At 34.4% G+C, this 27,103-nt stretch overlaps 1 protein-coding gene across 7 annotated transcripts in view; it reads left to right on the top strand.

Moving 5' to 3' along the window:
• The window catches only part of WDFY3 (WD repeat and FYVE domain containing 3), a 261,585-nt gene that overhangs the window by 106,609 nt on the left and 127,873 nt on the right, over positions 1-27,103 (top strand). For 5 of the 7 annotated variants that reach the window (XM_082838932.1, XM_082838927.1, XM_082838930.1 and 2 more), the window contains 8 exons: positions 52-105; positions 4,000-4,109; positions 7,932-8,093; positions 11,961-12,153; positions 13,461-13,647; positions 15,357-15,523; positions 23,616-24,083; positions 24,990-25,091. In XM_082838932.1, the coding sequence (XP_082695058.1) occupies positions 52-105; positions 4,000-4,109; positions 7,932-8,093; positions 11,961-12,153; positions 13,461-13,647; positions 15,357-15,523; positions 23,616-24,083; positions 24,990-25,091 (1,443 nt within the window). The remainder of the gene's footprint in view (positions 1-51; positions 106-3,999; positions 4,110-7,931; positions 8,094-11,960; positions 12,154-13,460; positions 13,648-15,356; positions 15,524-23,615; positions 24,084-24,989; positions 25,092-27,103) is intronic. The other 2 variants (XM_082838933.1, XM_082838931.1) reach the window with 1 other exon arrangement.

Genomic DNA, 27,103 nt, shown 5'->3' with positions numbered 1-27,103 from the left:
TATAATGTAGTGAATCCCCAGTTAGACAACCCAGCCTTTCTTTTTAAACAGAAAAACAGTGTGCCCCGCTGTCCTCCAAGGATTTCAAAGCCACAACTCCTTCAGGTAATTTCATTCCCAAGGTGTGATGATGTATTATCAAATTGAAAGAAGCATGGAAGCTATGAGTCCTAATACTATTTTTCTCACTAACGTGGAAGTGGTTTTTTTTGGAAGGGAGGGGTGGGAATGGGCGTTTAGGGCTTGGTTTCTTCGTTAATGAAAAAAGTGTAATAGTACTATTGATGTGTCTCACATTATCATCCTGAAGCATAAGTTTGAAAATGACTATGCTTTAAATGGACTTTGCAAAAGGAAAAAATATTGTATTACACTTATTATTAACACGTTTTGTGTTCTGGTTGTTCTGAATGCAGTCTAATTGAATTTACTTACACTCTCTCAGTGTAGACTGGGAACTTAACATTTCCTTTAAAACCGTCTACATATTCTTATTTAATCTAATAATGAGCTCTACTAACTTCATTTCTGCATTTTTTGGCCTAACTATGTGTACTGTAATGCAGCATGAAAGCTAAAGCTTAAATCAAAATGATTGGCAACTCTCAAGATGGGCTGATATTAATATGTTCTTTTTATTATAATCTTAAGTTAAATCAGTCTTTAAATTTGTATTTGTTAAAAATTGGTGAAAATAAAAGATCATAATGCTCTATTTTTTGACTAGGAGCGTTTTTCAAAGTTTTAAGAAATTCTGTGGTTTATGGAGGTTTAATATGTTGTCTACATAACTTTTTAAAGATAGCACTAAATGTTACATACTTTTACAATGAGCTTCTTGATTTATTTAAAATGAAAACTTGGAGATCCCATCAAGTTGTTTTGTATGGCAACCTACTGAAATTAGTAGGTGAAAGTAAAATAGTTCTTCTGAATATGTTTGATATGTAAAGATAGTCTGTTTTATCAATGAGAGTTTCCAATCTCTCCTGTATTATTCAGCCACAACTATTGTCAAGACTTCTTTGTGTGCACCTGTAATTCAAAGCCAGATAACATAATTATACATTATTGCTGATGTAACTGAAGTCTCTATCTTCTTCTCAAAAAGAGCAGTTGTTATTATTAAGTTGGTAAAATTGTTAAAGGGACACCATTAATAATTATACTGTCTTGATCCTTTTCAAGGTTTATTTTCATACGTATTATCTCATTTAATCAGCTCAGCAATCTACTGAACTGTTGTAATGTTTAATAACAAATAGGACATTTTTGAAAATACATTGTCTTTTCTTATCTTGAGGAATATCTTAATGTTCATTATCAACCAAAACGAAAGAAACCACACACTTTTGTAAATGCCATTGATCAGATAGATATATGGAACTGTTTCAAACCAAGAGTACATTTTTGGTGTTTTGGTTCTCAAAATAACCATTGGCATTCATTGTTCATAATTGGCAACTTGTTGAATAGCAGTGAAAAAACATATTTGTCCAAACTTCTTTTAATGTTAATAGTGTTAAGTACTATGGGTGGAATCTGGAGTCACTCAAAATGTGTCTTATCTGTAGGTTTCTAGATTCTCTACCAGGGAGATAAATTTGTTTATCTTTTAAAGTAGGCTTAGTTCTTCAAAATATTTTTTTCCCTCTGTGAGAGACATAGGTGGTATTGATCAGTTGATTTACCAATCAATGTTTCTTTTTTTAATGAAATAGAATTTCATTACATTTGTGTAATTGTAAAATAAAGCAATTTGAAGACTGCAGGTGTTTTTTTTTAAGATGTTGAGTTACGAAATTGGAAATGCACAATTTCAAACCAAAGTCGCCTGGTTACGAAGAAGCCTAGGAAATGAAAACATAGCATGTCAGCCTTTGATTAAGAATTTTAGCCAACTGGTAAGGAGCTGTTTTCCTTACATGAGCGTTTAATTACTATCAAGGAAAGACTGCTCGTGTTATATAGCAAATGGCTGGGGTCCATTGTAGGCTTGCAGGAAAAATTTGCAGGTTAGTTTTTGCCAATGATCTTAAACCATGGTTGCTAAAGATGGTTTCTCAATGGCATTCTTTTATTTGTTTTCTTCTTTCTCTATTTAATCAGCCTTGAACATTGCTTTCTTTGTATTACTCCCCTTTCAAAACTTGCAGGAATCTCTGTTACCCATAATAAATGCAAACCTCCTGATGTTCTTGAGAAGTTGAATTCAGTGTGTCCTTCTTTGATCTCCCTGGGTTGATTTATTCACTCATTTAACAGATGTTTATTGAGTGCCCACTTATTGCCAGTGATGTGCTCCATACTGGGGATCAGCTCTGAACAAGGCTGACAAAGTCTGCTCCCACGGTGTTTGTTTTCTAGAGAGGGGCAAGAGACTGTAAAATCAGTGAGCATGAATACAGTAATTTCAACATTTACCAGATACTGAATACCCGAAGTAAGCCAGGGTTCTGTTGACTTCTCTTTTCCAGTAAAATTTTTTTATCACTATCTTTTACAGGCTAAGCAGGCTGGATTTGAATATAAGTTCTGTCCCTGATTCTAGGCAAATTACTTATCCTCTCCATTTCTCAATTTATATTATAATAAGGGGTCTAAGAATAGAAAATAACTTACAGGGTTCTACATAAAGATTAAATGAGTTGAATCTGCAAGCACTTAAAACAGTGTTTGTTGGGCTTCCCTGGTGGCGCAGTGGGTTGAGAGTCCACCTGCCGATGCAGGGGACGTGGGATCGTGCCCCGATCCGGGAAGATCCCACATGCCGTGGAGCAGCTAGGCCCGTGAGCCATGGCCGCTGAGCCTGCGCGTCCGGAGCCTGTGCTCCGCAACGGGAGACGCCACAACAGTGAGAGGCCCACGTACCGCAAAAAAAAAACAAACAGTGCTTGTTGTACAGTTAAGACTCAGTAAAAATAAGGTATCTTAAAAAATTTTCCTTTAACATGTTCTTTCAAATGGAAGTATATAAAGATGAAATATGTCCAGCACAGTATCATGTGTAAGTTTTGTATCATTCAATTATTGAATAAAACACTTTTATCTTGATTGTCTTAAATGTCTTAAAGGAAAGAATACCTCTAAAGTAACCTAAATTCTATTCTACATCCTGTGTCTTTATGACGTGTGTTAAGTATACGTTTAGTAACTTAACATGTTGGTTTACAGTGAACAGATTGGACTTATTTTCTGACTTTAATTCATCTACTATTACAATGTAAAAATTGATGAACTCTGTGCTGATAAAATTAAATGCATGGTTAAGGATTTATCCATTTTCCCTTATCCTTAAAAACATAATCAACTAAGTTGACTTTCAAAGATTCTTCCAACACTACAGTTCTATGAATGACTCCCTCACTGTTTATCTCTTCCTAATGTCAGCTGTTCAGGTCACCCCTTGTGTGTATCACTGAGCCAACCTCTTAATTTGTTTCCCCCATCAATCTCTTTGCCCTTAAAGTTTGTCATACACATCACTCTAAATTAATAGTCTTAAAATAATCCTTTCAACATCTACTTTGCTCAAGAAACTACATTTGCTCCCTCTTGCCCAAAGAGTCAAATACAGACAGCCCTTAGCTTACCTTCCTTCGTAAGCAGGCATTTTCTGTCACTACTATTGATATTAGACTCTAATTCTCAGCATATGCTCTTCTAGAATGTGAACCCTATGTTATTACAGTTGTTCCTCTTGATCATTCCTCTAGCCACACTTTTGTTTTAATACAGTGTGCCTAATCTCTCTGTTTCCATCCCTCCCTCCCAGTTTCTAGAGAGACTTGTTTTACAGGCAGGTTTAACTCAAATTTCCCCTGTTCCATGACTCTTTTTGACTAGTTTGTGACGTACCTTTTCCTAAAATATATAGGTTGACTTTTACATTTCTGTATTGATATGATGACATCTACATATACCATTAAAACATTGCTCTCTTTAACATATTTTGTACGTGATTTCTCTCCACCTAATGACTTTCCTTTGGTTTTATAGAGGCTGCAAGTCGGGCCATAGTCCAATTCTTGGAAATCAATCAGAGTGAAGAAGCCAGTAGAGGTTGGATGCTTCTGACAACAATTAATTTGTTAGCATCCTCTGGTCAGGTAAGTTCTTGGCTTTCATGTTTGAAGCGTCTTTTTATCCTCTTGGGATTTTGTGAAATTAAATTTATCATCATATCCAAATAAGATTTTATGATAACCTGTGTATTCTTCTAATTCTTCTTACACATTATTTCATGCTTCTCACAACATCTCTATAAGGAGGTTAATGTTTCCATTTTACACATGAGGAAATGCTTAAATTAGAACAGTGTTTTCCATCTTTGTCACATCATAGCACACATAGAGCATGGTACCATTTGTACAGCACACTGGGCAAAAAGATGGGCTACCTGTGGCTGGAGGGAAGTAGCCCAGGAACTGCATTTCTGTAACCCATGTTAGGGAAACTTTGACTTGGAAGAGTCATCTAAGATTCATCTAAGGTCACTTAGCTAATAAGGAATAAGTGACATGGAAAATACTTTAAAATTTTTCTAACTTTTATGCAAAATAAGGAAATATTGTCATTTTCAGGATAATACATATTTCCTTCCTACTTGATTTTTTCTGGAGATTGCTTTTTTTCCCTTTAAATCAGGTTTAAGCATCTGTCATGATACATATGGCATGTAGTCATTTATGTGCTGTTTGAATACCCGATTTGTGACCTGTGATGTCTTGGGGATGAAGGAAGTTTATTCAGCCTTCTAAAATCCAGAGTATAATTACCTTCAAAGTCCACACGAATCTTGAGAATGACTATTGTCTAAATTACTATGGGCTTTCAAATACCTCATGGAATTTACAAAAGTAAATGTGACACCAATCATACTACCGTGACAGGCCACAGGAGAAACAGTGCACATTTCTTAGTAACCATATCCTGAAACCAGTTACTAGCCTAAAGTAAGCAGCACTAGAATTTTTTTTCTTTGGAATGGCCTGTTTCCTTTTTAATTTGCTGGGTTTTTGTTTCGTTTTGTTTTTTATTTATTTTATTATATTTTAAATTTTTATTTTATATTGGAGTATAGTTGATTTACAATATTGTGTTACGTTTTGTTTTTTAAATCAGAAAACGAATAAGACCAACTTGTACTGATTTACCTGGGACTATCTGAGTTTTGGCATAGAAGGCCCACATTCCAGGAAACCCCTCAGTCCTGGGCAAATGGAGATGTTTATTCACCCTAAGTACTAAGTAACCTTCAGATAGTCCTAAAGTAGACCATTGTTTTCATGTATCTATGGCCATATCAAGTGACTATCAAAATACCAATTCTACTTGCTATCGATGGTAACTATAAATGCCTCTACGTTACTGTACCAAAGTTTGGTTTGGCTTAGAATAATACATAAAATAATAGTGTTTAATTGGAATATTTCTAAGTTTTATTCATGTTTTCTGTAGATGCACTATTTTTCTTTCTCTCTTGTGAGCATAGACTGTGTCATACCATAACACCTAGAACATGGTAGAAAATCAGTAAATGTGTATTAACTTAAATGTGCACAAATGGATAGACCAATTTAAAAGCATAAGAAAAGAATCAGGAGAAAAGAATCAGGAGAAAAGAATCACTTAAAAAAATTACAAATGTTGCCGATTACCGGTTTGGATACCCAGTTGTACTTTTAATCTATCCGTTATAAGATGAAAATGAAAAATCATATCATTTTGCTTAATATGAAGGGATAGCTAGTAATAGTCTAACTGGAAAAAGACATTTTAAAAAGAAAATTCAGTGTTATGTTTTTTTGTGGTTTTTTTTTGCGGTACACGGGCCTCTCACTGTTGTGGCTTCTCCCGTTGCGGAGCACAGGCCCTGGACGTGCAGGCTCAGCGGCCATGGCTTACGGGCCCAGCCGCTCCGCGGCATGTGGGATCTTCCTGGACCAGGGCACAAACCTGTGTCCCCTGCATCGGCAGGCAGACTCTCAACCACTGCACCACCAGGGAAGCCCCAGTGTTATGTTTTGAGCTGACTTTCTTGTTTGCATGCTATCTTCTGTTGGCAGTAGTGAGATAGAGATGACAAAAACATGGTCCTGAATCAACATGTAGATGACAGAGATGAAGTGGATGAAGATAATACCATAAAATGCAATAATGGGCTATATGTAGTACTATGAAAATAGAAATGGAGTTGTAAATTTTGTAGGTGAGGGTAGGAAGAAAGATGAGGAATTAAAGAAAGTTTCAGGCATGAACAGACGTTTAAATTGAGAGTCAGATGGAGACATGGGGTGTCTAGAAACAATAAATGGTAGATGAGAACTGCAGAGAGCTTTTGAATATTAGAAGAGGGAAATGATAGTGGATATGTAGAAAGGGGCCAGATCTTGGAAAGGATTGTTCCTAAGGCGCTCTCTCCTCCCTGTCACCCGGCTACTGCATTAGTTCAAGCCCGGCCGTTCTTACAGTTTTCGGTACTAGTTTCCTAATTGCTCTCGCCTTCCTGCTCTTTAATCTATGGTCTATACTATCACCAGCTAATTGTCTAAAATCTGATTCTATAACTCCTTTGTAACACTTCATTGGGTCTCCAATCCCAGCAAAATAAAAGTAAAAGTAAAATGGGAGACCACACGCATAGGTCATTGAGCATGTATAAACCATGGGCCACTTAACCCGCTCTCTAACCCCAGACAGGGTATATAAGTGATGAGCCTCAGTTGCTCCCTTTGTAAAGTAAGGAGCATATAGTGATAAAATCTACCTTGTAGGGATGACTTGAGAAATAGGTGAGAGCATGTATTTAAAGTGCTTAGCTTTATGCCTGTTATATAATAAACACTCATTAAAGATTAGACATTATTATTGTGGCTTTTCAGGAGTCAGCAGTTTTGGACTCAGGTTCCTGAAACATTCTGTACCATGTGGCCTAAACTCCTGTGTATCTTCCAGGTGATCTTTCCCCTCTTGTTTTAATTCCGACACTTTTCCATTCTACTCCTGCCAGTGGTGATCATTCCCTTTTATATTAGCCTGAATGTACTACCATTGTTACACATAAGAGATTAAATCATAGTTATTAACAAACCTGCTTCTGCTCTAGACTACAGTCTTCTGAAGGGCAGGGATCCTTCATCATTGCATGCCGAGCTCCCAACACACTGACTGACATACCCTAGGCATTCAGGAAATGTTTAATGTCAAAATTAATAAACAGATCAACAGATGATGCTAACCTGTTGATCTCCAGCATGGAAGAACTTTCTGTTCCAAACTGTACCATGGAAAGATTTTTATAATTATTATAGCATATTTCTTAACAGTGCTGAAATGTTCACCATAAGAATGTCTAAAATTTCTTCCTTTAGTAATCTTTGAAAATAATGTAGAAATTTTTTTGTGTCAGTGATGGCTATATCCTTCAAGTGCCCTTCTAACCCTAAGAATCTACAATAAAAATAAAAGTGATAGTAAAGCAACTACTAATATATAGTTTAGTACTCAGTGTATCTTTGCATTTGTTATATAACCCTCATATTAACCCTAAGCGATATGTACTATTATATCCATTTTATAGGAGAGAAAGGTGAGGTCTAACAAAATTAGTTTGCCTAATAAGTTCATGGTTAAAATCTTTTCTAAATCCTTAAGTTTATGTTCTTTGTAACATGCTGCCTCTTAATAGTCAACCTAATAAATACCTTACTAAATAACAAACTTCTCAATATTTGGTTACAGCAAATTTGTCCAAATAGGAAATACGTATTTGTCAGCATGGAGTCATTTTAATTTTTTTTCAGGCATTTAAAAAGTTATTTTGATATATAATTTTCTGGCTTAAAATTTGAGCTTACTTAGCTACACCAAGTACAGTTATGTCTATCTGTCTATCTGTCTATTCACTTATTTATCGGTTTGTTTTCCAGAAAACCGTGGACTGCATGACAACGATGTCAGTGCCTTCCACCCTGGTTAAATGTTTATATCTGTTTTTTGACCTTCCACATGTGCCTGAGGCAGTTGGAGGTGCACAGAATGAGCTACCTCTAGCAGAACGTCGTGGACTACTCCAGAAAGTTTTTGTACAGGTATGGAAGGTGCTATTTGCCTGGCCATCTATACCACTCTATTTAAAGTGTAACAGGTACACTCCTTAAATAGATGTCCTGCCTATTCCATTTTCTATAGTATTTCATGCTGTTTATTATAAGTTCACTTTATCTCATCTGTCACATTTCTTTTGAAGAATATTTAGATGAGGGATTAACAAATTTGTTTCTCTGAACAGAGGTTACCTTTGATATAGCAAAAACATTTCTAAAATGAACTAAGCAAGGAGAACTTTTATTGACAATATAATTAAGTTTTGCATAATATTTCTTCTAATGTCAAGAAATTCTGTTTTGTTGCTGTCTATATATAGGAAGTCCTTAGCCTATAAATATTTAGCTTAGAAAAGACAGTTTATTTTAGTGGCTGCTGCCACCTCCTCTGCTCCCTGCCTATAAAGCCCTTCTTTCCCACTGTTGCCACTCTTCTTTTAATAGCATTAGCAGATTAAGTATACCTTTGTTAGCTAGCCTGGAGATATTATCATCATTTTGATATCCTTTCTTGGGAGAAAATTTTCAAAACAAACAAACTACAAACATTTAGAATATAATCTGTCCGTGTAAAAATACATGTTTGACACAAGACGATAAATACTGCATGGTTCCATTTATAAGTAAAGTGGTCAAACTTTTAAAAGTAGAGTGTTGGTTGCCAGGGGCTGGGAGGTGGGGAAAAGAAAGTTGTTGTTCCGTGTTACAGAGATTCAGTTTTGCAAGAGGAAAATGTTCTAGAGATGTGTTGCACAATAATGTGCATGTAGTTAACACTACTGTACTCTATATTTGCGTATGATTTAAGATGGTTAAATTTTGTTATGTGTTTTTATGCCTCAATTTAAAAAACCAACACCTGTTTGAGTCCCGTTTTCTGAAATAAGATGCCAAGGATTTTGGGAAAGATTAAATGAATAATAACCAAAGCTATGGTTCTCTGCTTCAGACATAGTAGACATGAAATAAAAATATTTATTTTTTAATAAATAAATGTGATTCCTGCTGTTGCCACCACCAGCGCCATAATCTGTGAGAGTAGGAAGAGAGAACAGAGACGACAGTGGATCTGCAGTAGGTGTGGTAGAGTTGGGGACCCATGTTGATGACACCTGGTGTAACTGGGGTTGTTGCTCCAGGAATGCTCCAGGCTTTGTTGAGGTCTAGCAATGAAGATCGGGAAGAGGGAGACCAAGATGGTTTAGAAAGGAAAAGACAAGATTATCAATAAAATACTAATTCAAAAAATATTTATTCAACACTTGATTTATTAGATACTTTTGTGCTAGTGTTTAGCATCCCTTATCTCGTGTTAATTTACAAGACAATCCATGACTTCAGAGCTTCTGTTTTCCTCAAAAATGATGATGTGAGTGGATGGCAGAAATGGGATTAGACTTGAGGTTTATCTAACCCCTCAATTAGATTGGATGAGAAGAGCAGTGGGAATAAATAAAAGAGTAAATCACATAGGAATTAAAGCTATTTTAAGACATTGATGAATGGAGTGGGTTAGTCTTTGGTAATCAGACTAGAGCCCTGTTTCAATAAATCCCTTCTGTAGAACTAATTAATACCTTAGGCAATAAATGGAAGCTGAATTTTTTTTTCTTCCACTTTTATTGAGCTATAATTGACTTACAGCACTGTTGAAGTTTAAGGTGTGCAGCATGGTGATTAGACTTACATACATCATGAAATGAGGACCACAGTGTTTAGTGAACATCCATCATCTCACTTAGACACAAAGTGAGGAAGCTGAATTTTATATATTTAACACTAAATAAGTAGCAGAGATTTTTTTCCTAAAACTTGATTTTTTCTATATCTGAAAACACTGGGTGCTGACTTTGAACTAAATGTGAGATTCACTTTAGCATATTGGAATCATTGAATGTTAAAGGCCAAAAGGAACTCAAAAGAAAATTTAAATGAAACGCTTCATTTACAGTTATGGAAACCGATCCACAGCAGGTGCGTGGCAGTGATTAGAGCCCAGCTCTCCCACCACCTAGTCCAGTACTCCTTTAGTGTCTCACTTACCTTTTTTAGTTCCTCATTGCAGGCTGGACATTGTTTTCATCATTTTGTCTAGAAAAACAATGGGCACAACTTATTAAATGTTTTCAGAACACATAGTGTTTATGATAGATGAAATCCCTATGTTTATATTTTGTGACAGATGGTTTCCTGGGACCTTAGCAGTTGGTACTGCTTCATGTAGGCTTTTTTTTTTTTTTTTTTGCTTTGCATTTGCATTGATGTGGCCAATTACTGCTCTGCCACAGTTGGCTGGACTTTATAACAGAGTCCCTACAAATAGAAGTGGTTAGTGTAGGGGCCGAAGAGGAATGAGTAGACTCTTCAGTTTTCTCTTCTGTAAAATGAAAGGATTATACTAGATTATTTTAAGAAGCCTTTTGCCTTTGAAGATTAAGAACTAGTTATCTTAAGAGTCAACATCAAGGAATTATATCTAGCTTATTTTTGAGGACAAAGATTTGATTTGGAAAAAAGTATTTTATTTTCAGGTTTGTTTTTATGTTACAGATTAGAGAAATGACATCTGTCCCTCTAATCACATAAGGGTAGTATGAAAACCAACAAAAAGTATAATCAACAATACACTCTTCTGAGCTTTTTTTTTTTTGCTGCAATTGATTATCTTTTTTTCATATATCTTTTTTGTTGCATTTAACACATATGGAAAAAGATACACATGTTACACGTATGAATGGAAATTTGGTATCCAACAGTGTCTCCAGACATTTTTTTGGTGGGGGGGATTGCCTGCACTTACAGATTTTATAAATATTTTGTTGTTTCTCTGAATTCTTAATTTTTTTCCCTGGTATTTGGCGGCTATGAATTAGAAATTCTTGTATTTAAGTAAAATTTTGCATTGAAGGAAATAGGAAAAGGAAGACCTAGCTTTCTCGGACAAAACATGATACTTTAAATACTTTTTTCTGTTTAGTAGTTTCCGCACAAATATTAAAATACTCCAATTTTATTTTATTTATTTTATAAAGTTTAAAAAATATTTAGATGAGAAAATTTAGCACAGAGAAGAAAAATTAACTTTTTCTGACACCAAATCGAGATTAGAAGAAAAAGGTCCATCGAGGGCAGAAACCATAGCTGCATTCCCCAAGTAGCAGGCCCTTAGGGCTGTAAACACTTGTGCAGTGTGTATTTTGCAAACCATAGGTAAGGAATAAGTTCTCATTCCAGGGTTTAAGAAGTGTTGAATCATGCTTTAGAAGATTTTTGGCTACTAGACATAACTGATACTTCTGAATTAAGATGATTTTTTAGTTCTGATATCCCCTTCTACTTGTATAGAAGTTGGAACAATTTGAGAATACTTTTACTTTTAAAAAAACTATTTCTACTTTCTTGTCTCCCTAAAGCTGTTCCTTTTAGAGAAGAAAATTACATTTCACTTATGACAAACTAAGAGTTAAGGAACCAAATTATCGATAGAAAACTAGAGTGCTGATCTTGAAAGTTAACCTTTGATTTATTCCGTTTCATGGTAGGGTGAAGCAATGCAAAAAAAAAAAAAATACCATGGTAAAGAGAGGATGGTAAACATAGAACATCTTTTTTTAAAAAATAAGCTGATAAAAGTAGAGGTGATTAACTGTTTTACCATAACACACTTCTAAATTGTAGGTGTCTTTTTTAATGTTGCCTAAGTTAGAGCACTCATCATTATGGCTTTAATGATATCGCTCAGTACTAACCCTGAACTTTCAGAGTTTTTAATAATCAGATCTAGTCCTTTTCTAGCTCCTCCCTTTCCCCAACCATTCATTTATTTATGTACTTATTTTGTTTGTTCTTTAGATCTTAGTGAAACTCTGCAGTTTTGTTTCTCCGGCCGAGGAGCTGGCTCAAAAAGACGATCTCCAGCTTTTATTCAGTGCAATAACCTCTTGGTGCCCTCCCTATAACCTGCCTTGGAGGAAGAGTGCCGGAGAAGTCCTTATGACCATATCCCGACATGGTCTCAGTGTCAATGTGGTGAAGTATATTCACGGTGAATATCTCGTAATGTATTCATTTTAGGTGCTCTGAATTTCCTCCACTTTTCTCTCCTCATATGATGGGAAATTTGTTTTTATCTCTCAATTCTCCAAAGATTCTATTTTAAATTAAAAGTATATTTACCAGGAGAAAAAAATTTATTTTTTATTTGTGAGGCATTTCAGGTATAAGAAATTCTCATGTTCCAAATGATGGATATCTACAAGAGTTAAAATAACTGCTTTGTTATGTAAATGGTCAATTGTAATATAATGTATGTTCTATGTCATAGCCTATTCTTCCCTCCTTTTTTGCTGAATAAAAAGTTCTTTTGAGAAACTATAGTTAAAGTCTTTCTGAAGATATTTCATAAGTAGACAACCTGTCCAATGCAGCATAAATAAAATTAGGTAGATTCTTTATCAGCACTGAGGAGAAATTGTCCATTCTGTTTAACTCATAGTGTCAACTATCCCTTAAAATGTCTAATTAGGAGAAATAGGAGACAGTTGTAGCATCTCAAATAGTCCATTTACGTATATATATATAGATGTGTATATATATCTCTCTCTATATATAGATACAGATATAGATACACATAAACTGAAAAATCTTTCAAAATAATTTTTAGTACAACTATTCACTTACCTGAGGTCAGTGAGTCATTCATTGTTTCTTGCCTCTGTTGTTATGTTAAATCTTGTTAGCTTTTGTTACGTGACACTGGGTTTCTTAAGACAAATAAATTTCACTAAAGGTAAGAGAGGAATGTCTTCTTTGAAACACCTCCAATCCCAAAAGTTATTAGGGGGTATAACTGTGTTTTAAAGTAGTAAATATATAGTACAAACATAATTTTTAAAATTTTATTTCCTTAAGTATTTTTGTATGTCAGTAGTCTATATTCACTCTAATTATAACTTTTAACTAATTAGTAGATTTTTCTTCTTAAACTTAGAAGATAGTTTTTTTATTTTTTCCACTTTTTACTATATTCATAAAAATCAAAAATGTCATGTCAGCAGGCAGTCATTTTGTTGAATAGTAAAACATCTAAATATGATGTAAAAACTGTAATAAATGTCAACTAATTTTTAACACTTCCTATATTACTCTTTGTTTACTACTTAGAGGTAGAGCTTCCTCAGTCAATTTGAATCTTACATTGGCTTTTAGAATGTGTAACATTTATCTTACAATATTTTATAGATACACTAAAATTTAATGTTTTATTAAACACCAGTTAAGAATGAAGGAAATTTTCTTAAGCAGTTGACAAATTATACATATATATACTTATTCAGTTCTTTATTTTTACAGAAAAAGAATGTTTATCTACGTGTGTTCAGAATATGCAGCAATCAGATGACCTGTCTCCCCTAGAAATTGTTGAAATGTTTGCTGGACTTTCTTGTTTCCTCAAAGATTCCAGTGATGTTTCCCAAACTCTTTTGGATGATTTTCGAATATGGCAAGGATACAGTTTCCTTTGTGATCTCTTGCTTAGGTAAAACCCCATAATTTAAGAATATATTTTAAATTTCTACTTAGTCTTTTCATCAAAGGAAACAATGTAGTTTGGGCTTATAGGGAAGAAGAAATCAACCAATCACTTATTTAATGTATACTTTATCCTCTTAGCTTTAATCACTTCTTTTTATTCCTGTTCTGTCAAGAGAGTTCAAAGTACGAATTTAGAGTTAATTTGGAAAATGTAGGCTGCAAACGTGGAGTCAATAGTTAGATGTGAAGAAGAAATCTGCTCTTCTTTAGTAGCTGAGGGAGAAGAGTTTGAATGAACTAATTAACATCTTCCTGAAGTGTAAACTCTTCTTGCTTAATTATATTTTTGATTTTCCTTACCAGTAACTCCAGTGTTACTATTAATGTAGTTAATAACAAGAGTAATTTTGTAGATTGAATGAGACATTACAAATATATATATAAAACAAATGTCAGTCTAAAAATGTTTCACTAGCCTTCTTTTTCATCCCAAATGTTCCATGTATATACTGGGAAAATGGCTGGTTACAAGTTTATTAGGAAGAAGATACTCTTGTCTTGATAGTTGTTCCTGGGCCATTAATTATTTTTAAATCATTTGATTTACTGTAAACCAGCACTATTTTGTAAACTTTATTTCTAACACCAGTTTGACCTCATTGCCATTACTTAATACTAGGCAACCCCCAAGAATATAATCTTGCATATATATCCTAATTTCCAAACGAGGACATATGAAAGTTTATGAAATAACTAATTCACATTACTAATTGATGCAGTCCTTTGAGAATTCAAGAGCCTTACACTCATTTACAAAATAATTTCACTTATGTTTATTGATCCTAAAGATATAATTCTAAGGCACACAAAGTTTTATGCATGTTAGTGCTCCTGAATTCTGGTATCTACTAGCTGTCCCACCCTCCACTCCCCAAATCTACGGTTGGCTCTCTATAGCCATTAAAAACATATCTATTGCGAGTTTATACTAACACGGAGAGGCATGTGCATAACACTAGTTAATGAAAGAAACAGGTTACAACATTCTGTGTATGGTATGAAAATATTATTAAAACTTTTCACATTAAAAAAAGACAACCTTAAAGGAATTAAGACTTTTCAAAAATTGTTAGAGACTCTCAGAAGTTTATTTAAATGTATTCTAATGTGAGTATTTGAATTAATTAATGAAATACAGGTAAAGTCTTACAAATCTTCCCAAGGAATTCACTTTTTAAAATTAACAGAGGAAAGCAATTATACTCCAGTAAAGATGTTAAAAAAAAAATTAACAGAGAAAATTTCTTAGGAAAGAAATGGTAGATAAGGTTTTTGGTTATAAACAGTGAAACTTTTATAACCTTAGAGCCTTAAGGAACTTAAGAGATATTTAATCTAATCCTTTTATATTATAGAGACTTTCTATACCAAAGATTAGTGATTTACCTAAAATAATACTGTTAGTGGCAAAATCAGCATTTATCAGGTGTCCCGACTATTGGTATAATTTCTTTCAAATGCACCATCATATCTTATAATAAAATTTGTGGATTTATAAAAATAGTATGTTTTCATATAGGAAAAAAATGTAAGAAGAAACTTCTTGTAGTACTCTATACATTTATGTATTGCATATAAAATTGAAATTTTCTTTATTAAATTTGAAAATACAACACAAGAGAAAATATATTTGCTAAATCATACTTTTCCTAGATTGGAACAAGCAAAAGAGGCAGAATCCAAAGATGCCTTGAAAGATCTGGTTAATCTGATAACTTCCCTAACAACATATGGTGTCAGTGAACTAAAACCAGCTGGTATTACCACAGGGGCACCCTTTTTATTGCCTGGATTTGCAGTACCTCAGCCTGCAGGCAAAGGTGAGTCTTTTTTTTTTTCCCTCCATTCTGAGCCACTCAAAGAAATAGAGAAAGAATGAATTAGTCAGATTTTGATTGCTCTTCATTTATGTTATTTATAGAAAAGTAATATGCTGTTTTTCATTAAAGTTGGTGCTTTCTGTGGTATAATTTCTTGAGTGACAGTCTTTAGCAGATCAAATACTTGAATATAATATGAAAATATTCTTTAAAGCAGTAAGATTTATATTTTAGTATTTCATTTTAATGTTCAAACGATTTAATAATCCAGACATGCCTCTGTCTAATGTTGACACTCACACATTTCCAATTTATGTGGATGGAACTTGATTCACACTCTGATCTCTATACCTGTCTTTATGTAAGAGGTATATAGAAAACACAGGTGTACATGCTTATATTTTATTTAAGCAAACCTAGGTACAGAGAAGTTACATTACATATTTTCGGGTCAGAGAATAATTTTTATAGTTCAGATTTCCTAACTTTGGTTCTTCATCTAGTGATCTTTTACTAAGAAAATTTATTGTATAATTAATAACATTTAATTATGTAAGAGTGCAAGCTAGTTTTATTGTTTATTTTCACTTTTTAAATGCATAATAACCATTCTGAAAGAATCTGAGCCCACAGGCCTCTAATAGTTCCTTTCACATTATTGTTACATACTAAGTATTCAATACAATTATGATATTTGCATGTAAAATTTAACTAGCCAAAAAATATCAGTATGTCTGGTTATTTAAATTTCACAGTACATTATGTATTTTATGACATAGAAGCTAGCAGTTATAAATTTTTAAGTCAGAATAAATAGATATACTAGAAAATCCTAAATTTAATTTACTGGAGAAAATTATATTGAAAAGTCACAACTTAGATTGAAGTTGTCAAACTTCCATAAGATGTACTGTCAGTGTATAGGTTATACAGACCTTTTTAAATAAGCAAAATCTAGGAATATCTTACTGAGCAGTTCAAGGCTTCATTTTATTTAATATTAAGGAACAATATTAAATTAACTCTTCTAATTCGTAGACTCTAGCTTGAGTATTCTACAATTAACTCTTTCTATGAGTTCAAACTAAAAATAGCTCAGCAATATATATCCTATTTTAGATTTCATTGTTTCATTTGGTTACTCAATCTGCTTGTAACACTGACATAATATTTAGTTACAGAGTATAATTTTGAAATTACACTACTATAATGAGATAATTAATGCATCTAAATTAACCTTCTTCATATGTCTGCCTGATCCATAACAAGGATGATACATACATAACCTAGCACCTCTGGGGGTTATTTTGAGAATTCAGTGACATGTTTATGAAAACAAGGTTAGCTAGAAAGGACGTTGCCCTAAGAGTCAGAATTCAGGTAATCATGAGTGACGTAACCTTTCTAGATATCAATTTCTTCTTCAGAAACATTGATGTAATATTCTATAAAATGAATGGGTCAAGCTAGATCATTTTAAGTTTCATTTATAACTTAAAATTATCTCTTTCCCATGACCTACTTTGTAGAGTTATTATACAGGCTAAAGTAGATAGTTCTATTCCACATAAAGGGAATGTGGAATATATTTTATTTTTTGTCAGCAGTATTGAGGTATAATTTGTATATATTAAAATGTATACATTTTAAGTGTTGAGTTTGATGAGTTTAGGTAAATATATGTGGTTGTGCTGTCACCACCATAATCATGATATGGAATATTACCATCCTTCTAAACGTTTCCTTGTTCCTTTTTGTATTCAGTGCCCCCCCTCATTATCCCCTTGCCCTGGTAACCACGGATCTGCTTTGGTTTTGCCCTTTCTAGAATTTCATAAACTAGACTCATAAATTATGTAGTTTCTTGTATCTGGCTTTGTTCATTTTCAACATTTATCCATGTTATTGCATATATCTGAAGTTCCTTTTTAATTCTGGATAATATTTCATTGTTTAGATATCCTGCAATTTGTTTATCCATTCAGCAGTTGATGGTGTTTATTTAACTGTCATGAATAAATGTACCAGAAACTTTCGTATAAAACAAGTCTTTGTGTGGACATATGTTTTCATTTCTTTGGGGTGATACCAAGCAGTGGAATTACTGATTCATATGGTAGATGTATGTTTAACTTTATGAGAAACTGCCAAACTGTTTTCTAAAGTGGCTGTCCCATTTTGCATTCACATCAGCTATGTATGAAAGTTTGCTTTACATCCTCAGAAACACTTGGTGTTATTAGTCTTAATTTTAAATATTCAAGTATGTAATAGTATCTTTTTTAAAATATAATTTGCCTTTTTCTAAAATATTTCAAGCATCTTTTTATGTTCTTATTTGCTGTCTGTGTCTCTACTTTGGTTCAGATCTCTGTGTCTAATTTTTGATAGGATTGTTTGTTTTACTGGAATTTTAAGAGTTCTTCAGATATTCTGGATAAGTCCTTTATAAGATACATACATTTTGTAAGTATGTTCTCTTAGTCTTGTTGTGCCTTTTCTTGGTAATATCTTTGAAGATCACAAGTTTTTAATTTTGATGAAGTCCAATTTATCACTTTTAAAATATTTTGTGGGTTTTGCCTCATACTGAAGAAATCCTAACCCAAATTCACTGAGATCTCCTGATTTCTTCTAGGAGTTTCATATTTTAACTCTTACACTAAGGTCTATGATACCTTTCAAGTTAATTTTTGTATATGGTAGGAAGTAAGGTTTGTTTGTTTGTTTTCCCGATACGGATATGCACACGTGCTAGGACTGTTTATTGAAAAAGATTATTTAACGATACATTTGGAACTCTGTCTCAGTTCTGCTCCATTAATGTGTCTGTCCTTAAGCCAATACTATATGGTCTTGATTGCTATATCTTTAAAGTCTTGAAATAGAGTCATTTAAGTTGTCCAATTTTGTTCTTCCTTTTTAAAATTATTTTGGCTATTCTAGGTCCTTTGAACTTCCATATGAATTTAATAATTAGTCAGTTATTGAAAACGAAAAAAAAAAGCCTGTAGAGATATTCGTTGGGAGTACATTGAATCTATAGATCAGTTTGGAGAGACTTGACAGCTTAACAGTATTGAGTCCTTCAATTCATGAGCATACAACTATCCCTTATTTGGGTCCTAGTATTTTCTCTCAGCAATGTTTTATAGTGTCCATTGTATAGAACTTTCAATTCTTTTGTTAAATTTATTCTTAAATATTTTATTCTTTTTGATACTGTTGTGAATAAAATTGTTTTTGTAATTTCATTTTGGATTGCTTGTTGTAGTTTATAGAAGAGATAATGGACTATTGCACAGGAATGGAGATGAGGAAATCCAGCTGTGATGAGGCCATGTTTATTAAACATTGATAGAATGAGGCAGTGATAGTCCTTTACAGATTTTAACTCTTTGGTCTGGATTATTTATAAGTTGGAGCTGTGTATATTCTGATATATTTGACACTATCATACTTTTTGTCAGTTATTTCTTAGCGGTACTTTGGGGAATATTTTCTTTGACGTCACTGGTTTCCCTTTCATTATCTATGAAAAGAAAATTCCTGTTACCAAGGAATTTTTACCCATTCATTGATAATTACATTTAAAAGAGAAAACATGAATATATCTGCCTTATATTGCTCTATACATAGATACAGTTTACCTACCTTATTTTTACTGCTGATTTTAGGTCAAGTGAAACAGTATAGAAATATAAAATTTAAAAGAAAAAGTAGACTGAGTTATTAGTGAAGCTGGTAAATGTATCTGTGTGTGTATGTTAAAGCTTGAAAATGACTCCCGTTTCTATATTATATAGAAAATGCTTTTTATAAAACTTTGTATCCTCACCAGCAGATAGATTTTTCTAAAGAAGGAAATTAAAGAAAAATGTAGCAGTCCTTCTGTTTAATAACAACGCCATGGTGGTTTTTTACCTTAACTATGCTAGAAACATCTTTGCAAGGTTGTACTCTGTAATTCATAGCTTCCAAATTTGTTCCCTAAACACAGCGAGTTCTTTTAATACATGTTTAATAGAGAATATATCTCTTCATAAAAAAAGACCATACCTGTCTTTTTCAGAACTTTTCTGTGGCTTCACCTTTACAAACATTGTCTTGTAACACATTAATTCTCATAACACATTAACCAATATAAAAGGATAATGTATTTTTTCCTTTCTCGTATTTTTGTTCACGCTAGTAACCAAAGTGCCTTGCATTGTTCATCATGGGTTTACTTTTTTTATTTTTTTGCGGTACGCGGGCCTCTCACGGTTGTGGCCTCTCCCGTTGCGGAGCGCAGGCTCCAGACGCGCAGGCTCAGCGGCCATGGCTCACGGGCCTAGCCGCTCCGCGGCATGTGGGATCTTCCCGGACCGGGGAACGAACCCGTGTCCCCGTATCGGCAGGCGGACTCTCAACCACTGCGCCACCAGGGAAGCCCCATGGGTTTACTTTTGAGAGCTTTTTATCTATTCTGGTTCACTTTATATTGGATGCCAATGTGGCCAGGGCTGATGTTCAGCTGGCTTGCGGGAGTATAACCCTGAGGATTGTCTATAGCCAGCTGTCATTCTGATTGGTCACTCACATGTGTAATTCATTCGTTACTTTCTGTCTTATACTTCCTAAACGTTTATTAATTTCCTCCCTTCTGGTAACAGCCCTACTGCCACTACCTTAGTTGAGGCTGTACAGATCACTCACCTGGATTACCATAGGTGTCTTTGTAACTGTTCACCTTTCTATTCATCTCTACTCCTCAGAGCCGTCCTCTGCAGTGTTGCATGGAATCTAACTCTGGTGACTTGGAATCTGAAAAATAATATTCAGTGTGTTTACTGAATGAATGCTTGCATTTCTTTATTCAGACCTTTATTCTTACTTCATTTTACATTTTGCTTATGCTTGTGTCATATAAGCTCTTTTTTCAAGCGTTCACTTTTACATTAGATTCTGAAAATAGGAAAGCTCTATTCTTTGTTGTGTATACACTTGTTCTTCTAAACCTTAGAATAATTAGTTTCTTTTGTTTCTGCTTATATAGACTTGAGAGTAATGAGATGGTGATTGTCATCTGTTAGAATGATTTCCTTACTTTACTCTTATTTTAGCTATTTGTGTGCTAAACAGATTTTAGTCAGTTAATGCAAATTTTGAAACTTATACAGGATATATCTGTTTAGTTAAAATATTAGAGTATTTATGTGTCAATATTTAGGGGATATTCCTGTCTCATATAGAGCAATCTTTTAATTATCTTTTAGATTTAATTATGCTCCCTTCCCAATTAAATATTGTAGGAATTTAATGGCTATGACAGTCCTGAATAATTACTCCTGATACCATCAACACTTCAAATGTGTATGCCACTAATTTTGGAATTAGAGTTCTGACATTCCTTTAGATCGTTTTTCCTGATAGAAAGCCAAATTATTAGATTCTGTTTAGTTTCATTGTATATAAGGTGTACTAAATTTGGAAATAATATTACAGAATCTTTTTCTGGATTAGTCACAGGAATGATTGAATTTTACATGTTACTATAAGACTGATTGCATTGGTTAAAATGCTCTGCTCTTGAAGCTGGTCTTGGAGACCAGTTAGTCTTGATGTTCCTTGGTCATTTACTCTGATCAACCTACTTTAACTACTTGCTAATGGCCCCTAGATGAATTGGATAAAAAGGGGGATTAAGGAGTAAGTAATGAATCAGAGCAGATTCATTACTTACTTACTGTAAGTAAAAAGAAATTACGAAGAGCCAAAATTCCTCTGACCACTGCATTTCTACTGTTATCTTTATATGCGAGGATTACCACATTTTACATTTGACTTTTAATTGTGTGTATTTTTACATATTGTGTTCAGTTCAGCTCTTTGGGGTTGGTGGTTAATATGCCTTATCCATTTTTTTTTTTTTTTTTGGTGGTACGCGGGCCTCTCAATGTTGTGGCCTCTCCCGTTGCGGAGCACAGGCTCCGGACGCGCAGGCTCAGCGGCCATGGCTCACGGGCCCAGCCGCTCCGTGGCATGTGGGATCTTCCCGGACTGGGGCACGAACCTGTGTCCCCTGCATCGGCGGGTGGACTCTCAACCACTGCGCCACTAGGGAAGCCCCATGCCTTATGTTTTGTCAGTGACATCACTTAAAACCAGATCACGAAAATTAAACTCGGAAAAATCTAAATTTTCCCACATTACCCTAAGTTCAGCTCTTTCTAACTCCTTTCTTTATGGTGAGAAATGATATTGTCATATAGCCCAAAGATGCAAAATATTGATTAGAGTTATTCTTTAACCTTATTAATCACACGTAGTCAGACTTGTACATTTGTATGTTCATCAGTCTACCAAAGCTTGGTTTTTGACTACCTGCAGGTAATAAAAAGTAAAGATGTACTCAAAAAGAGCAAGCATCACATTAATAAGGAACTGGAAGTAAGGATTTGATATTTGGCACACATGGAATAAGTTTGTATGTTATAAACAAACAAATTTAAAGTCACGTATAGACTGAAGATTTTTTTAAATCTTTGCATTTTTCAGATAATATCCAAACCAGAATTTCTGAGCAGTCTTTCTAACCCATTTTATATTTTTCCTCGTTCTGTGTTTATCCTATTTCTAAAATGCAGCTGATTCTGTAAGGCTCTGTGTTAACTGTTTGGTCACTCTTGCAAATGCTTTATATTCCTAATGGTTGTGAACCTGGGGACAGTTTTTATAGACAAACGCTTGTTTTCATTTGCCTCACATATTTCCTATGTTAATTTCTTTATAATGATTGTCACTAATTTGCCTCACAGGAGCAATTATATACAGATTTTTGTTTTTTCTAGTTGGTGTGTTTGAAAATCAGATATTTATAAATATAGCTAGTAGCTGGCCATAAATTGCTTTAACAAATGTGTATGTAAACAAATTGCACTTCCAGCTTGAAAACAAAATAAATTTCCGAATTAAAATTTCATGAAAGTTCTAATGTTATAATTAAAAATGTAAAACTGGAACTTAGAGAATTTTTTTCCCCTCCTGTTTTCCTGCTGCCATTTTTGCTGTTCTCATGCCTGTTACCTCTTCAGCCTGAAAGTCTTTTCACATTGAGAGGTAACTGTTCTTATAGTCAAGGTCAATCTTACAGATAATAAAAAGTAACACTCCTGCACATTTCCAAACTCTGAAGCCTAGACCTGTATAATTTGCTTTATTTTTTCTAAAACAGTCTGATGTTTCAATATATACTATTCTGGAATCAGAATATTCATAATGCTGCATTAAAAGCTTAATTAGTGTTATTTATTTTTAATTAAATGACTGAACCTGTTGAAGACAAAGAAGACCTTTTGTGAAAACAGGATGTATTCTTAGTAAATAGTTGATAGATGTTACAATTCATAATCTGTTTAAATAGACTTCTTTTGGGACTTCCCTGGTGGCACAGTGGTTAAGAATCTGCCTGCCAGGGAGATCAGCTTGGTGCTTTGTGACCACCTAGAGCAGTGGGATAGGGAGGGTAGGAGGGAGGGAGATGCAAGAGGGAAGAGATATGGGGACATATGTATATGTCTAACTGATTCACGTTGTTATAAAGCAGAAACTAACACACAATTGTAAAGCTATTATACTCCAATAAAGGTGTTAAAAATTAAATTAATAAAGATATTATTTTGCTTACCAAAAAAAGAAAAAAAGAATCTGCCTGCCAATGCAGGGGACAGGGGTTCAAGCCCTGGTCCAGGAAGATCCCACATGCCTCAGAGCAACTGAGCCCATGCGCCACAACTATTGAGCTTGTGCTCTAGAGCCCGCGAGCCACAACTGCTGAGCCCGTGTGCCACAGCTACTGAAGCCCGCGCGCCTAGAGCCCGTGCTCCACAACAAGAGAAGTCACCGCAATGAGAAGGCAGCACATCACAACAAAGAGTAGCCCCCACTTGCCGCAGCTGGAGAAAGCCTGCGTGTAGCAACAAAGACCCAATGCAGCCAAAAATAAATAAATTTATTAAATTCCATATTTTAAAAATAAATAAATAGACTTGTTTGCCATGTTGAAAATATCACATAGCACTGACTTTTGTGTTCTTGTTTTCTATTTTAGGTCACAGTGTGAGAAACGTCCAGGCCTTTGCAGTTCTTCAGAATGCATTTTTAAAAGCAAAAACCAACTTCCTTGCCCACATCATTCTTGATGCCATCACAAATATTTACATGGCTGACAATGCCAATTATTTCATCCTAGAGTCACAGCACACACTGTCACAGTTTGCAGAAAAGATTTCTAAACTCCCAGAAGTACAAAACAAATACTTCGAGATGCTGGAGTTTGTCGTTTTTAGCTTAAATTATATCCCTTGTAAAGAACTTATTAGTGTTAGCATCCTCTTAAAATCTAGCTCTTCTTACCACTGTAGCATTATTGCAATGAAAACACTTCTTAAGTTTACACGACATGACTACATATTTAAAGACGTGTTCAGGGAGGTGGGCCTTCTGGAGGTCATGGTAAACCTTTTGCACAAATATGCTGCCCTCTTGAAGGATCCAACTCAGGCACTACATGAACAAGGTAAAGCACTTTCCATAATTTTATTTTTATTTGACAAAGGGGTTTGAGCAGGGTGTTTTGTTCATGTTTTGCCTGTCATTTTGTTATTGATTTGAATTACTTAATAATGTGCTTTATTATGAGATCCTTGTGAATGTTTCCCACAGGTTAACTTGTTCATTCAACCTCTGTTAGGGAATTGGGGAAAGGCAGGGGGTTGGGGGGTACAGAAGTATGTCGTGGTGGAAGAGAATTTAAGGTAAAAACTGAGGAAAACATTTATGATCCACGTGACCAATGTCTACTACTTTGTTTCTAAGAGGGAATAAAAAAAGCTTCTAGAAACAGTTGGGATGTTTAGGTGCCTTGAAATGTTTTTATTAATTATAGAGAGCAAATAAATATATCTTTTTAGTGATATTATATATACACATATGTATTATCATTAGGTACCTTAAATTTGATGTTTTTCGTCCTTCCTGATAAATCTGTTTAAAGCATAGTAGTATCTGGCACTTAGTATTAAACATGTTGAATGAATTAATGCAAGTTGAATAGACAGCACTATTCATAAACTCTTCATTCTCTTTGGTGCATTAAAATCTAGCATTCTTCTGTTGACCTCCTTGATTAGGAAAGCACCTGTGAGAAGGATACATTTTACTTTGATTGGCATTTTCCTTTTTAATATTTGTTAGGTAGCTCTAGCTTTCTAGCCACACCAAAATGAAATCTATGAACATTGATTTTGACTTCACTTTTGGTAGTTGGTAGACATGTGTATCGTTTTTAAAGGCTGTATTATGTAAGTTGTGTTGATGGTAAAAGTGATAGGAATTATTTTTAAAATTATTTAAAAAATGCTAAATCCAGAAAAAAGTAAGCTTATAACTTCTGTGATTTGGACCTTTAATTCTTTTTTCCTAGGGGACTCAAGAAATAATAGTTCATTTGAAGACCAAAAACACCTGGCTTTGTTGGTCATGGAGACCTTGACAGTGCTTCTTCAAGGATCAAACACAAATGCAGGTAATTAGAAAATTTTCTAGCAAATGCTTTGGGAGGATATTACCTCTGGTCTGTCTTCTGTAATGATTCTTGCTTCTGAAATGCTCCTGTCTCTTAGAGGAAAAACTACTGATTCAGTGATGGCACTATCATATCTCTAGAAATGCAATACTTTTGACCTTCCTAAGTTTATGAATGGCAAAATATATAACATTATTATTACTTCAAAATATATTCTTATATTTTATTGTATGCCTTGTGTTTGAAGTATTCTTTTTCTGTTTTTTTTACTTATATAGTACAGACTCTTCATCAAATAACTTTGCTTATTTAAATATTTTCCAAAACATGGTGATTCTCTTAATTATTTAGTAATTCAAGTCAGAGTATTATAATGTTACAACCTTAGGGAAATACTGAAAAGAATAAAACTTGCCTCTCCCAGGTAAAAATAGATTCAGTAAATCTTTTGTTTATCTTTAATCTCAACTTTTCTTCATTCTTTTTCTACCTGTCATTAATAAACGGTCCACTGTATTTATAAAATATCACACTTGCTTTTGAAAAAGTTTACTTAAAATTTCAGCCAATGTCAGAAACCTCCCAGGCACCAATGTCAATACAACTTGAAAGGAATAAGTGATGAGGAGGTGAGTTCAGATGAGTAGGCTGAGCCCAGATCATATAGAGCTTTTTTAGGCCATGCTGAGGAACTTGAATTGTATTTTAAGTGTTATGGCAAGCTAGAAATGAATGAGTTAATGAACAAATAAATGAACTAGCAAACACACAAATGCATGCCTATTTGCCTGAATGCGGAGGAGCCCAACATGCAACATATAAAATATATCATGTGTCCTAGACACCATGCTAGGCGTTCAAAATGCAGAGATAATTCTTGGACTTCCCTGGTGGTACAGTGGTTAAGAATCCAATGCAGGGGACACGGGTTCGATCCCTGGTCTGGGAAGATCCCACATGCCACGGAGGAACTAAGCCCGTGCGCCACAACCACTGAGTCTGTGTTCTAGAGCCCGCGCACTGCAACTACTGAGTCCACACACCACAACTACTGAAGCCTGTGCGCTCTAGGGCCTAGTTCTGCAACTACTGAGCCCACGTGCGGCAACTACTGAAGCCCACGCGCCTAGAGCCCATGCTCCACAACAAGAGAAGCCACCTCAATGAGAAGCCCGCGCACCACAATGAAGAGTAGCCCCCGCTCACCGCAACTAGAGAAGGCCCGCACGCAGCAACGAAGACCCAAGGCAGCCCCACAAAAAAGGATAATTCTTGCCCCAAAGGAATTACAACCTGATGAAGAAAGATGTAAACACATAATTGTATAAGTAATTATTTAAGTACAGTTTTGGTAAATGCCAGTACAGAGTTGAATGAATTTAGAAGGTAATACAAACAATAAGTGTGATAAAATTTAATGGGTATGATACTAACATTTTGTCTGTGGTATCATAATCTCCTTATTTCCACTAACTAAATTTAGTTAGCTGAAATAGAAATGTAATGAGGATGTACTAACAATTTATTTCGCAAATTAGCTTTTTATGACATGATCTAGAGTTACATAGGAAGAGACTGAACAATTCCACTGAAGAGTTGACCCTATAAGACCAAATGTCGCTTAATCCATCTCCCAGCATGCCAGACATTTTCACAAAGTTCTTTTCTTATTGACTGTCTTTTCCTTCTTAAGAAAGATGTTATTAGCTGTGAGATCTCAAGCACTTAAAATAGTATTTCACTCATAGTAAGTATTCAAAAATTATTAGCTATTATGATTGTCTAATGGGCACTACTTGACCACCAGGAAGTAAATAAACCTGGCCTTCCATGTGCTAAATCTCAGGCACATGACTTACACTCACTTCAAGGTTATAGAATTCTTATGAAGTTAGCAAATAGAAAGTCACTAAATAGAACAGTGGCCACTTCCACAAAATATACTTGACATTTATTCCTTCAGGAAACACTTTTTGAAACACAGACCAGAAGGAAATAAAGCAGAAACTAAC

This window comes from Leucopleurus acutus (assembly GCF_964270905.1).
Source record: "Leucopleurus acutus genome assembly, chromosome: 4".
Classification (NCBI taxonomy): domain Eukaryota; kingdom Metazoa; phylum Chordata; class Mammalia; order Artiodactyla; family Delphinidae; genus Leucopleurus; species Leucopleurus acutus.
This window is presented reverse-complemented; position numbering and strand designations above follow the sequence as displayed.